The 14,870-nt window shown below is 26.7% G+C and overlaps 1 protein-coding gene across 1 annotated transcript in view; it reads left to right on the top strand.

The window, feature by feature from the left end:
- Nucleotides 1-2,198: 2,198 nt before the first annotated feature.
- The window catches only part of LOC111688150, a 32,643-nt gene continuing 19,971 nt past the window's right edge, over nucleotides 2,199-14,870 (top strand). Inside the window, exons 1-2 of the mRNA XM_046954129.1 lie at nucleotides 2,199-2,485; nucleotides 3,989-4,464. Coding sequence (XP_046810085.1) covers nucleotides 2,304-2,485; nucleotides 3,989-4,464 — 658 coding nt within the window. The 5' untranslated portion in view covers nucleotides 2,199-2,303. The remainder of the gene's footprint in view (nucleotides 2,486-3,988; nucleotides 4,465-14,870) is intronic.

Here is a 14,870-nt window from a genome sequence, read left to right as displayed (position 1 = left end):
GTTCAGTTCTAGTTCAGTTCTAGTTCAGTTCTAGTTCAGTTCTAGTTCAGTTCTAGTTCAGTTCTAGTTCAGTTCTAGTTCGGTTCTAGTTCAGTTCTACTTCAGTTCCGTAGGAAATTCCCTTACAAAGCTTCTCCAGATTTTGAAATAGTCAATAACTTTGTAAGTTTATTACTTCAAAGTAGTGTTTAAATACAATAAACGACCTCATGTGTATATTTAACAATTATTAACAAATAATAAAATAGGTTAAATAAAAAGTATAAGATAGATTCAATGGACTGTAAAAACTTTATTACCCTACAAAAATGTTTAATGCTTTTGTTTCTATTTTTCAATAAATTTTATTATTATATTCATCTACTTTGCATGGTCTGGTCTATAATTTATTTGTTCATATTTCTAACAATAAACTATTTCTTTTCTACTATCTTTCTTTTTTCTTACATTTCTATACAATTTACGTTTATTTTTGAAATATTTATTTATTATTGCTGGCAAATTGTTGTAACACCTTTTGTTACAGCTATAAATAAAATATATATATAAACAAAGAAATTGAAAGAAAAATGTTTTTTTTTGTTTGTTTTGAATGAAAACTTTATATACACGTATGTTTGTAAGTTGTATTTTTAAATAAGTTAAAATATATATAATACAGATTAATAATTTATGACAACAAACAATATGCTAACTGACAGCTTAAAGTCTGGCAGATTTTAAAGTATTTCTTCTTTTTTGCAACAACAGGTGTATTATTAGTTGCAGTATTCCCATCTTTGTCTACGACAAGTCATTGTATTGTTTAGTTTCGTATTTGTTTAGGAAGTATTTATGTTGATGTTAATAAATGATCACATAATTATATATGTAGATGATCGTTATGATAATCAAATAATTGTTAATGAATGAAAGATTTATATGAAAACTTTTTAATCATAATACTTAAAGGAAAAAGATTTATTTACATACAATTTATGGATAGCTGTTAATAGAAATAATAGCAAAAATATTTCTTTTGAAAATTTTATAGCGAAAGTGTTTTTGAATGGATTTTCTGACAAATTTTTGAGGATGCTTTTTTTAATTTGATAAAGATAATAAATTATATAATTTATATAGGGTTTTAAATGAATAATAAACAGTTTAAGTAGTTTAAAGTGAAGACATTTCCTATAATAAATAATTAAACTTCCCTTTCACTATTTTTATTTATTTTAATTTTTCTGTGAAATTATTTTTTCTTATTGTACTGATAGCATTAATTCCAAAAATTTACTTTTCCAGTCAGCTAGGGTACTGAAATATTAATCATATCAGTTCTTACATTCCTTCCAATTTTGAAAATCGAAATTTAGTAAGAACTGAACTAGAAATGAATTAAAACTGAACAAGAACTAAACTAGAACTGAACTAGAACTGAACAAGAACTGAACTAGAACTGAACTAGAACTGAACTAGAACTGAACTAGAACTGAACTAGAACTGAACTAGAACTGAACTAGAACTGAACTAGAACTGAACTAGAACTGAACTAGAACTGAACTAGAACTGAACTAGAACTGAACTAGAACTGAACTAGAACTGAACTAGAACTGAACTAGACCTGAACTAGACCTGAACTAGAACTGAACTAGAACTAAACTAGAACTGATCTAAAACTAAACTAGAACTGAACAAGAACTGCAGTGATCTAGAATTTGAAATTATCTTCTAAAGATCTCAAATCTTATATAATTATATCAGATACATAAATACATAATTTTTAATATTCCTTTTCTTTTAATATTCCTTTTCTTCGGCATACACTGGCCTCATCTTATAACAATAAAACTTGCAAAAAAATTTATTATTTTTGCGAAAAGAAAGTGACATAATTAAAAATATGTTTTAACTTTCCTCTATATGATTTATTATGCAAAATTACAGGAAACATTATAAAAAATTTTATTGAAGTATGAATCCATAAAACAATGCACCCACAATGAGATGAAAAAGATCTTTTAACAAACGCTGCTGTTTGTCTTAAACCCACTTAAAACATTTGTGAAAATAATATAAATTTTTTTCTCGAAAACAATTAAACATAAAATTTTATTATTCCATTTATATTTTATTACATCTTTATTTTATTCACAAAACATTAATATTTTCTCACCTAAATTATTTATATTTATTTCATTTAATTTTATTCTCACAGAGCATGTCAAGTTTGCACACCCAATGCCACCAACACAGTATGGTCTCATTGTCAATGCGTTTTAGCCGATGGTGTTGAACGTGGTATTTTAACTGCCAATCGTATGATACCCGGTCCCAGTATACAAGTGTGTGAAAATGATAAAGTTGTCATCGATGTTGAGAATCATATGGAGGGTATGGAAGTTACCATTCATTGGCACGGTATCTGGCAACGTGGCTCTCAGTATTATGATGGTGTACCGTTTGTAACACAATGTCCCATTCAACAGGGTAATACATTCCGGTAAGTTGAGAGAATTTTTTTTATGTTAATGATTTAAAATCGATCATTTTCTTATAGAGAATTCAAATAGTTTTTCATAGAAATATCAAGATTTGTCGATAAGTTTTATACAGAAAACTCTTCGATCAGTTTTTTATAAAAAACGTTGTCATCGATCAGTTTGCTATTAAAGACTTTATAATCGATCAGTTTTTTTATAAAAAAAAAACACTTTATCACAGTTCAGTTTTTTATAAAAATCTTGATCATCAAACATTTTCTACAAAAAACTTTATCATCGATCAGTTTGCTATACAAAACTTTATAATCGATCAGTTTTTTATAGAAAACTTTATCATCGATCAGTTTTCTATAGAAAACTTTATCATCGATCAGTTTTCTATAAAAAACTTTATCAGCGATCAGTTTTCTATAAAAAACTTTATCAGCGATCAGTTTTCTATAGAAAACGATCAGTTTGCTATACAAAACTTTATAATCGATCAGTTTTTTATAGAAAACTTTATCATCGATCAATTTTCTATAGAAAACTTTATCATCGATCAATTTGCTATAAAAAACTTTATCATCGATTAGTTTTCTATAAATAACCTCGGCCGGTTTTCTATAGAAAACTTCATCATCGATTAGTTTTCTATAGAAAACTTTATCATCGATAAGTTTACTATAGAAAGCTTTATAATCGATCAGTTTTCTATAGAAAACTTTATCATCGATCAGTATTTTATAAAAAACTTTATCATCGGTCAGTATTTTATAAAAAACTTCATCATCGGTCAGTTTTCTATAGAAAACTTTATCATCGATCTGTTCTATAGAATGCTTTATCATCAATCACTTTTCTTTAGAAAACTTTATCATCAATCAGTTTTATATAGAAAACTTTATCGTCGATCATTTTTCTAGAGAAAACTTTATCATCAATCAGTTTTCTATAGAAAACTTTATCATCGATCAGTTTTCTATAGAAAACTTTATCATCGATCAGTTTTCTATAGATAACTTCTCCATAGAAAACATTATCATCGATTAGTTTTCTATAGAAAACATTATCATCGATCAGTTTTCTAAAAAACCTTTATTAGCGTTCAGTTTTCTATAGAAAACATTTTCATCGATCAGTTTTCTATAGAAATCTTTAATATCGATCAGTTTTCTTTAGAAGACTTTATCAAGGATCAGTTTTTAGTTCAGTTCATCGATCAGTTTTGTAAAGAAAGTATTATCGATTGTTCAATTTTCTATGGAGTACTTAGGCATTGATCAGTTTTCTAGACAAAGCTTTGACATTCATCAGACTTCTTGAAAAACTTTATCATTCATCAGTTTTCTGTAGAAAACTTAATTATTTATCAGTTTTCTAAAATAAACTTTATGATCGATCAGTTTTGTAGAGAAATCTTGATCAGTTTTTGTAGAGAAAATTTAATCACTTATCAATGTTTTAGAGAAAACTCTATCATCGATCATTCAAAATTTCATTTCAATTTCTTTAAATTACAGTTATCAATGGACCGGTAATGCTGGTACTCATTTCTGGCACGCGCACACAGGTTTACAAAAATTAGACGGTCTCTATGGCAGTATTGTCGTAAGACAACCACCATCACGTGATCCCAACTCTCATCTCTATGACTTTGATTTAACCACTCACATTATGTTGATCAGTGATTGGTTACATGAAGATGCTGCTGAACGTTATCCCGGTCGTTTAGCTGTCAATACCGGTCAAGATCCCGAATCATTATTGATCAACGGTAAAGGTCAATTCCGCGATCCTAATACAGGTTTCATGACAAATACCCCCTTGGAAATATTTACTATTACACCTGGTCGTCGTTATCGTTTCCGTATGATCAATGCTTTCGCTTCGGTGTGTCCAGCACAAGTAACAATTGAAGGTCATGGTTTGACAGTTATTGCTACAGATGGTGAAGCAGTACATCCGGTTGACGTGAATACGATTATATCGTTCTCTGGTAAGTGGTGTTATTGTTTTTTTTATATTTTTATCTACAAACATTTGCATAATTTTTGTTGTTGTAATGTTCTAGTATTACAATTATTTTATTTATATGTAATAAAAGTCAAGTAAATTGTTTGGAGAGAAAAAGAAAATAAATCCGTATTTGTCATTTAGCATTTACGAGACAATGACATGGTGTTGGCAAAAAATTTACATAAATAAATAAACATAAATAAATGGTCACAGTGGGTTGAGATAGTACAAATATAAACAGAGAAAAATATATTTAAATATCTCACTATTCTATATCGCTTAACAGCCTTAAAGTATGCAACTTTTTGTTATTGAAAAAATAAATTGCATACAATAAATAACAAGTTCTTGGAATATTCTCGAATAAAATCTTGAAACAGTATAAGTAAGAGATTGTTAAACATTTCGAACTCCTAAACTTAAAAAATCTTCCAACTATCGCTATTTGCAATATCTACAACCCACTGTTAAGTATTACAATTTAAAATTTTCAATTTACATATGATTGTAAATTGTTTTTACACCCTCTTTAAGTTGCAATTTTTTTTTAAACAAACAAATATCTATTTATGTTTATAAAAACTTTAATTTATTTAAATTTTTTTAATATAATTACATTAATGCTTTAAGATTTTTTCCACAAATATTTATTTTTCATGCTTTTTCAAAGTTGAAACAAAAACATTTGTTTGCTTAAACAATTTAGTTTTTTTTGTATGAATAATAATAAACAACAATTTCCTTTAAACAAAAGCGAAACTTTTCAAACTGATTTTGTATTTCGAACACATGTTTGTTGGAGTGGGCTTTTGCCATACACACATAGTTTCTTAATGAAGTATGCTACAGCATGAAAAAAATGGAAATTAAATTTAAAGAAATATTAGAAATATTACAGTTTAAAACTGTCTGAGAGTTCATTATTACCGCTCATCACCGATCTTAAATGAAGTTTCTATAGAAGTTTCTTATTTGATCAGTTTTTTATACAATCATTATTAAGAATTCTATAAGAAACTTGATCATCGATCAGTTTTCTATAAGAAACTTGAACATCGATCAGTTTTCTATTGAAAACTTTATCATCGATCAGTTTGTTATAGAAAACGTTATTAAAAATCAATTTTTTATAGAAAACCTGATCATCGATCAGAAAACTTTATCACCGATCAATTTTCATTATAAAAATTTATCATCGATCAGCTTTTTATAGAATACTTAATCATCGATCAGTTTATTAAAGAAAACGTGATCATCGATCAGTTTTTCATAGAAAACCTAATCATCGATCAGTTTATTAAAGAAAACGTGATCATCGATCAGTTTTTCATAGAAAACCTAATCATCGATCAGTTGTCTATAGAAAACTTCTGAAGAAATTCTTCATCAATAAGATTTCTATAAAAACTTCATAATCTATCAGTATTTTATAGAAAACCTAATCATCGATCAGCAAACTTTATCATCGATCAGTTGTGTATAGAAAACTTTTATAGAAGTTTTTCCTCAATAAGATTTCTATAAAAACTTCATCATCTATCAGTATTTTATAGAATACTACATCAATCAATTTTTTATACAAAACTTTATCATCGATCAGTTTATTATAGAAAACGTTATCAACGATCAAATTCTTTTAGAAAAACTGATCATAGATCAGTTTCTTATAGAAAAAATGATCATAGATCAGTTTCCTATAGAAAAACTGATCATAGATCAGTTTCTTAGAAAAACTGATCATAGATCAAAAAAAAATATCGATCAGTTGTCTTTAGAAAACCTCGATCACTTTTTTATAGAAAACTTTATCATCAGTTCAATTTTTTATGAAAAATTTTATTATCGATCAATTTTCTGTAGAAAATTTTATCTGTTTTCTTTAGTAAACTTTATCATCGATCACTTTTCTATAGAAACTTTATCGAACTGTTTTTCATAGAAAACGTTCAGTTTTGTATAGAAAACTTCATCATTAATCACTTTTCTAAAGAAAACATGATTGTCGTTCAGTTTCTTTTTTAAGAGAATGATCACTTTTATATGGTGAAGTTTACCAGCGATCAGTTATTTATAGAAAACATTATCATTGATCACGTTTCTATAGAAAACCTTATTATTGATCATATTTCTATAAAAAATAACTTTATCATTGTTCTATTTTCCATTAAAAACTTTAAACTTGAACTCTTTTCTATAATAGCATTATCAACGAGCACTTTTCTATAGAAAACTTTATGATCGCTCACTTTTCTATAAAAAACATCGATCACTTTTCTCAGTAACACTTTATTGTTGATCAGCTTCTTTTAGAGAGAACTTTATGTACGATCACTTTTTTATAGTAAACTTTATCATTGATGAGTTCTTTGTAGAAAACATTATCATCGATCACATTTCTATAGCAAACTTTAACATCGATCATTTTCTTATAGAAAACTTTATCATTGATATCTTTTCTTTAGAACTTTTTTTACACTTTTGTATAGAAAACTTTATCTTTGATCACTTTTCTATAGAAAACTTTATCTTTGATCAATTTTCTATAAAAAACTTCATCATCGATCAGTTTTCTATAGAAAACTTTATCATCGATCGGTTTTCTATAGAAAACTTTATCATCGATCAGTTTTCTATAGAAAACTATATCATCGATCAGTTTTCTATAGAAAACTTTATCATCGTTCAGTTTTCTATAGAAAACTTTATCATCGTTCAGTTTTCTATAGAAAACTTTATCATCGTTCAGTTTTCTATAGAAAACTTTATCATCGATCAGTTTTCTATAGAAAATTTTATCATCGATCAGTTTTTTATAGAAAACTTTCTCATCGATCAGTTTTCTATAGAAAACTTTATCATCGATCAGTTTTCTATAGAAAACTTTATCATCGATCAGTTTTCTATAGAAAACTTTATCATCGATCAGCTTTCTATAGAAAACTTTATCATCGATCAGTTTTCTATAGAAAACGTCATCATCGATCAGTAATCTATAGAAAACTTTTTCATAGATCAGTATTCTATAGAAAACTTTTTCATCGATCAGTTTTCTAAAGAAAACTTTATCTTTGATCACATTTCTATAGAAAACTTTATCTTTGATCAGTTTTCTATAGAAATCTTTATCATCTATCTGTTTTCTATAGAAAACTTTATCATCGATCAGTTTTCTATAGAAAACTTTATCATCGATCAGTTTTCTATAGAAAACTTTATCATCGATCAGTTTTCTATAGAAAACTTTATCATCGATCAGTTTTCTATAGAAAACTTTATCATCGATCAGTTTTCTATAGAAAACTTTATCATCGATCAGTTGTCTATAGAAAACTTTATCATCGATCAGTTGTCTATAGAAAACTTTATCATCGATCAGTTTTCTATAGACAAGTTTATCATCAATCAGTTTTCTATAGACAACTTTATCATCGATCAGTTTTCTATAGACAACTTTATCATCGATCAGTTTTCTATAGAAAACTTTATCATCGATCAGTTTTCTATAGAACACTTTATCATCGATCAGTTTTCTATAGAACAATTTATCATCGATCAGTTTTCTATAGAACACTTTATCATCGATCTATAGAAAACTTTATCATCGATCAGTTTTATATAGAAAACTTTTACATCAATCAATTTTCTAATGATAACTTTGTAATCGATCAGTTTTCTTTAGCAAACATTATCTTTGATCCGCCTTTATCAAACTTTATCATCAATATATATATATATACAATAACATCGATCAATTATTTAGCATTTTAACAAGTCGTTGTTTATCTAATTTTCTTAACACTTTTACTTATTAGTTTTTTTTTTATTTTTGCGCTTGTATTGATTGTACTAGATATTATGCACCAATTGTTTTTTGTTGTTAAAAAAATTCATTTAATAAAATGCATGATTTCTTTAAATAACAACACGTTGTTTTAGGAAAAAAAAGTGAAAAATTTTACAATAAAAAATGAATACTTACAAAAGCAAATAGAGAAAAATTTGCTGTAAAATAAATAAAATGAAATCAATAAAATGTAATATAAATTGAAGCATACTGCTGCAGCTTGTTGCACATGGTTTTAAAAGAACTTTAATTGAAATGTTGAATGGAAAATGTATGAACTTCTAGAAATTGTATAGATCTTAGATATGGGTAGCTTCTTTCATGGAATGACATTTTAACTGTACTTAGATTTATTATGTGATAATATTACTGACAAAACATTTGGAACTCAGATTGTTATAACTTGCCTTAAAGTATGCAATATGAAATATTGACAAGGAAAATATTAACTTCTAGAAACTGTAAAGATCTTAGATATGGGTAGCTCCTTCCATATAATGACATTTTAACTCTATTTAGATCTATTATGTGATAATATTACTCTCAAAACATTTGTAATGCCAATTTTTATAACAGTCCTAAAGTATGCAATTTTTGGTAAATACAATGTTAACTTTAATAGAAATAGCATACTTATAGGAACCTCAGAATAATAAGTTCCTGGAATATTCACGAAAAATTTAAATATTAAATTTTTATTTGTATTTCTAATAAATTTTCATAAACTTATTAAATTTAAGGGAGTTTTTGAGGAGTTGGCGATTTCCTTAACAGATCGCTACATAAGGCATTTCCATTAAAATCTTTTCCTTGACAAGGACCTCGGAAGCGTCTTAAATGTATTTCGTAAAATCTCATTTAATATACATCCTTCTTTCAATCTTAACCTCAATGCAAAAACACACGCCTTCCACAACCAACCTGAAATTACATAAGTCGTTATCTAAACTCAGCCCTTCCTAATTTGCAACGAAACCTTGACATTTCTTTCTACTAATTAATAATTATATAGATTCAGAGCTAAACTTATTAACTATTAAATATGACTTTGAAAATTAATGAAGAAAATGTTATGGAATTAATACCATGACCATGACTTTAAAATCTAAGTTAATCACTTAATAATATAAAAGTTTACAAAACAATAACATTGCCACCTTTTTTTGTGGCAAAATGCACTAAAATTATGAATTATTGTAACAAATTTAGCGTTAAACTCTATTTGTCATAATAGTGACAGAGACGTTGAGTCAAGTTGTTAATTAAGTTAAAGATAAAACTACAATTTAAAAATATAGTTTTTTATTTTATTTTTAAAACGCCCTTTATTTTAAAGCTTAAACTAGAAAATGTTTAAAAAAAAAGTGAACTATAACAAGAAGTAAATGATAATTATTTTTCTAACAAATGATAATTATTTTTCTAACAACTAAATTGTACAACATTTGTTGAATTTATTTAAGATAAATTGTCCAATGAAAAATGTAATTGAAAGTGAAAAAAAAATATCTAAGAGATTTATTTCTTGATTATTAATAACAATTTGTTTTTATTATTGTTATTATTTGTATTAATATCATTCTTTTTGTTAGTAAACAAAACAAAATATTTATATATTTATTTATTTAATTAATAATTTATTATATTGTTAAACCCTTTACTCAGTAACACGAAGCATAAAAAATTTATCATTAAGTCAAATCAAATTAAGGATCCAACAGGCTTTACTCGATGATGAATATGTTCAAAAATTAGTTTTATTTTTATAGATCAGTTTTTTATAGAAATGTTGTTGACTAATAATGTTTTTTATATAGAAAGCTAAATCATCAATCAGTTGTCTAAAGAAAACGTTATCATCCGTCAGTTTTCAATAGAAAACTTTATCATCGATGATCGATGATATAAAAACTATATCATCTATCAGTTTTTTATAAAAAACTGAATCATCGTCAGTTTTTTATAGAAAACTTTATCATCGATCAGTTTTATGTAAAAAACATTATCATCCATAATTGTTCAATAGAAAACTTAATCATCGATCATTTCGCTATAGAAAACTTTATCATCGATCAGTTTTAGATAGAAAACATTAACATCGATCATTTTTCTATAGAAAACTTAATCATCGATCAGTTTTTTTATAGAAATCTTTATCATCGATCAGTTTTCTATAGAAATTTTCATCATCGATCAGTTTTATATAGAAAACATAATCATCGATCATTTTTCTATAAAAAACTTAATCATCAATCAGTTTTCTATAAAAAACTTCATCACCGATCATGTTTTTAATAAAAATCTTTATCATCGATCAGTTTTCTATAGAAATCTTCATCATCGATCACTTTTCTACAGAAAACTTTATCATCTATAATTTTCCTATAGAAAACTTTATCATCGATCATTTTTCTTTAGAAAACTTTTTCATTGATCAGTTTTTTTATAGAAAACATTATTATTGATCAGTTTTCTATAGAAAACTTTATCATCGATCATTTTTCTACAGAAAACTTTATCATTGATCATTTTTCTACGGAAAACTTTATTATTGATCTGTTTTTTATAGAAAACTTTTTCACCGATCAGTTTTCTATAGAAAACTTTATCATCGATCAATTTTTTATAGAAAACTTTATCATCGATCAGTATTCTATAGAAAACTTTATCATGGATCAGTTTTCTATAGAAAACTTTATCATCGATCAGTTATCTATAGAAAACTTAATTATCGATTATTTTTCTATATAAAACTTTATCATCGATCAGTTTTCTGTGGAACACTTTATCATCCATCAGTTTTCTATAAAAACTTTATCATCGATCACTTTTAAATAGAAAACTTTATCATCGATTAGTTTACTATAGAAAACTTTATCATTAATCAGTTATATAAAGATAACTTTATCATTGATCAGTACTTTTTAGAAAACTTTTTAATAGATCACTTTTTTATAGAAACTTAATCATCGATCAGTTTTCTTTATGAAACTTAATCATCGATTTGTTTTCTATAGAAAATTTGATTTTTAATCACTGTTCTTTAAAAACTTTATTATCGATCAGTTTGATCGTTTAGTATTCTATAGAAAACTTTATCATCGATCACTGTTCTATAGAAAGCATTATCATCAAGCTGTTTTTTATAAAAGAAAATTTATCATCCATCACTCTTCTATAAGAAAAATACCAATGATCTATTTTCTATTGAAAACATCAGTTTCAATGGAACCATTTGTCATTGATCACTTTTCTATAGAAAACTTTATCAGGTTCAGTACTCACAAATAGTAGTATTACTATGAATTGTATTTTCTTTAATCCTCTCGAATTAGCTGCAAGATCAATTAAACTTTTACTTCAAATAGTTCTCACGCCTATTTCGTCCGCATGAGTAATATGAACATATATTTATATAAAATTATCGTTAAATCTTCAATAAAACATATACATTTACTAATTAACTATAAGTTAAGACTGGGTGTGAGACAATTTGTTTTCCTAATGAGCGAAATAGTACATTTCATAATGAACATTTGCTAATACCAACTAATTGCTCTGTTTCCAACATTTTTTTCTAAAATAAAAAGTAACAAGGAAATAATTTCCAACTGACAACTCAAAAACTAATCCATCAACATCAATCAGCCATCAATTAGATTGACAAATCTATATTGAAACCTTAAAGAAAACTTTCAAACGCAAAAACACTTCGACAACATTAATCTACTAACTTAATCAAAAAATGTTATTTAAACAAATGTGACAAGATAATTACACGAATCATATTTTTAACATTAAATAAGAAAATTACATTTAAATTTATAAAAATTTCAATTTCCCTTAAAATAATCCAAAAATAAATCTTTAATACAAACGTAAAACCCCTTACTAACAAAAAATCCCCAACAATTTTAATAATAATTAATTTATAACAAATAATTTTGTTTAAATGAGTAATAAGAAATAATTTAATCTTGTATTTGTAACAATTTCATTTAGTATATCTTAATATTATGGCGGTAGCTCGACGGCCTACGTTTTGCTACTTCTATTACATTTGTCATAAACAATTATGAATGTATAGTCGGGCGTAGCCGACCATATGATACCCTACACCAGTCAGTATGTATGTTAAAAATGGGGATTATTAAAAAAAAATAAAGCATTTGGTTTGTATTTTAACTTTATTTCGGAATATTTTTACTTTTTTTGGCAAAAAAAGAGATTTTTTTAAGAGGGCTCAAAGGGGAGTAGGGCAAAATATGGCCCTATACTTAAAAATGTTGGTAGGGGGAGTTAAGTCTTCTTCAATATTATTTATCTAGAATTTAAAAGTGTTATTAGTGTTTGTAAGTGAACTTTGACCTTTAAGTCATTTTCTTAAAGGGGAGTTTGTATGGGGGATCAAATGAAGCCCGATCACTACAGAAATCAGTAGTGTCATTTAAAGTTCTATAAAACTAAGTTTTGTTAACATAATAGATCATTTAAATAAATTATAAGCCAAAAGGGGGGTACGGTTGTATGGGGCTAGTCGAAATAATGGACCGATTTTAACCATTTTCAATAGGCTTCGTCCATGGGCCAAAAGAAGCGTGTGTGCCAAATTTCATCCAATTATCTTGAAAATTGCGGCCTGTACTTGCGCACAAGGTTTACATGGACAGCCAGCCAGCCAGACGGACGGACATAGCTTAATCGACTCAAAAAATGATTCTAAGCCGATTGGTATTCTTTGTATGTTACAAACATCAGCACAAACCCAATATACCCTCGCCACTAAAGTGGTGTAGGGTATAAATATTTCAAATTCATTAAAGCTGGCGGCTAGAGCCGCAAAAAATTGTGTGCGGCATAGAGTCTTTGTATTATAATTGCAATCAATACTTTCGTTAGTATAGTATAGTATTATTATTATTTAATGTTTTTATTTGTTTATTGTTCAATTTTGTGGTTTTAATTTAAAATGTATTTTTGAATGGAAATTTTGCTAAAATGTGGTTGCATTCACAAATGAATTTTATTTGAATTTCTATAGTAATTATGTTGTTTTTTAATTACAAATTTAAGCTTAAGAAGACAAGTAATTGAAATGATAAATATGTAAATATTTCCTGGAATACAAAGTCATCTAGATTATTAGCATATATGGGAAATTTTCAATAAATCACTCTAAAACAAAATCAAAATTAGCAAAATTTGAAATTCAAATACAAAAAATTTATTTTTAAAACGGAAATTTTACAAAGAGCAATAAATTTAACAGAATCGATAAAGCCAGCTTTACATGATCACACATGAAATATGATCTGTCAAAATTTTGTTTAGAAGAGTACGGATGGGATCGTCTAAAAGTAATAGGTAAAAACCATCACACATTAAGAGAAATTAGGGATGAAAAATTTGTCAATTCTCTCTCATTTTTTAATTTGATTGATTCAAAAAACAAGCAGGTCTCATTAGATCAGGGATGCATTTTTATGTAAACACATACAAAAAACGTGAAACAGCTGTTTCCATCTTATTTTATTATTGTTTTATACCAATCGTGTAAACACAAAAAATATAAATCAAATTTATTCTTTTTTTTTTTGTTATGGGGATGGAATCTAATTTTACTTTTTTATTAAACTTTAAATACGTAAAGTGTTATCTTGTGAAGTGTTCTTAAATAAATCGTGAAATATAGATTCCACTTTTTAAGATTGCATTATATTAAAGCACTGTCATTGGATCTTTTTTAAAAAATTGTAAATTTTTGATAAGTTTTCTACAGTTCAATCCATAGACTAGTTAACATACTACTCCTAATCTTCTATTTAGGCAAGTCCCTTACTAAGTCCTTATAGTTATATATAGATTAATATGTGCATGGGTTACTACTTTGGCTTGTTCATATGTTTATCCATATATATTGTAGTTTATGGACCTGCCCAAATAGTAATCCATTACACTGATTAGTAAACAAGGCTTAAGATTAGTCCCTAGTCTTTATAATAGAGTAAGGCTGCCACAGACTTGTTAATAAACTAGTAAATAGACTACTCGATAGACCATTCTAAAGATAAATCCAAATACTTGTTTATAGACTTGTCCAGAAGCTAGTATATACATATACTTGTTAATTAACTAGTCTGAAGATCAGTTAATAGACTTGTTCATAGCCTAATCCCCAATATTGTTACTAAACTAGTCCATAGGTTAGTTAACAGATTATTCAATAAACTAGTCCGAAGGCTTGTCTTTAAACTAAAAATTTACTTATCTAAAAAATAGTCTACAGGCTGACCTTTATACTAGTCTATAGGTTTATCTATATATAGGTTAGTCTATATATAAGTCTATAGACTAGTCCATAGGCTGGCCTACAGAATTTTTATAAAATAGCCAATACGCTGGCCTATGGACTTTCCTTTAGACTAGTGTATAGGTTGGCCTACAAGCTTGTCTATAGACTAATATTCAAAAGTGTCCTTAGACCAATCTGTAGACTAGTCCATATACTTCTCTATAGGTTAGTCTATATATAAGTCTATAGA

The sequence above is a fragment of the Lucilia cuprina genome, chromosome 6 (assembly GCF_022045245.1).
Source record: "Lucilia cuprina isolate Lc7/37 chromosome 6, ASM2204524v1, whole genome shotgun sequence".
NCBI lineage: Eukaryota > Metazoa > Arthropoda > Insecta > Diptera > Calliphoridae > Lucilia > Lucilia cuprina.
This window is presented reverse-complemented; position numbering and strand designations above follow the sequence as displayed.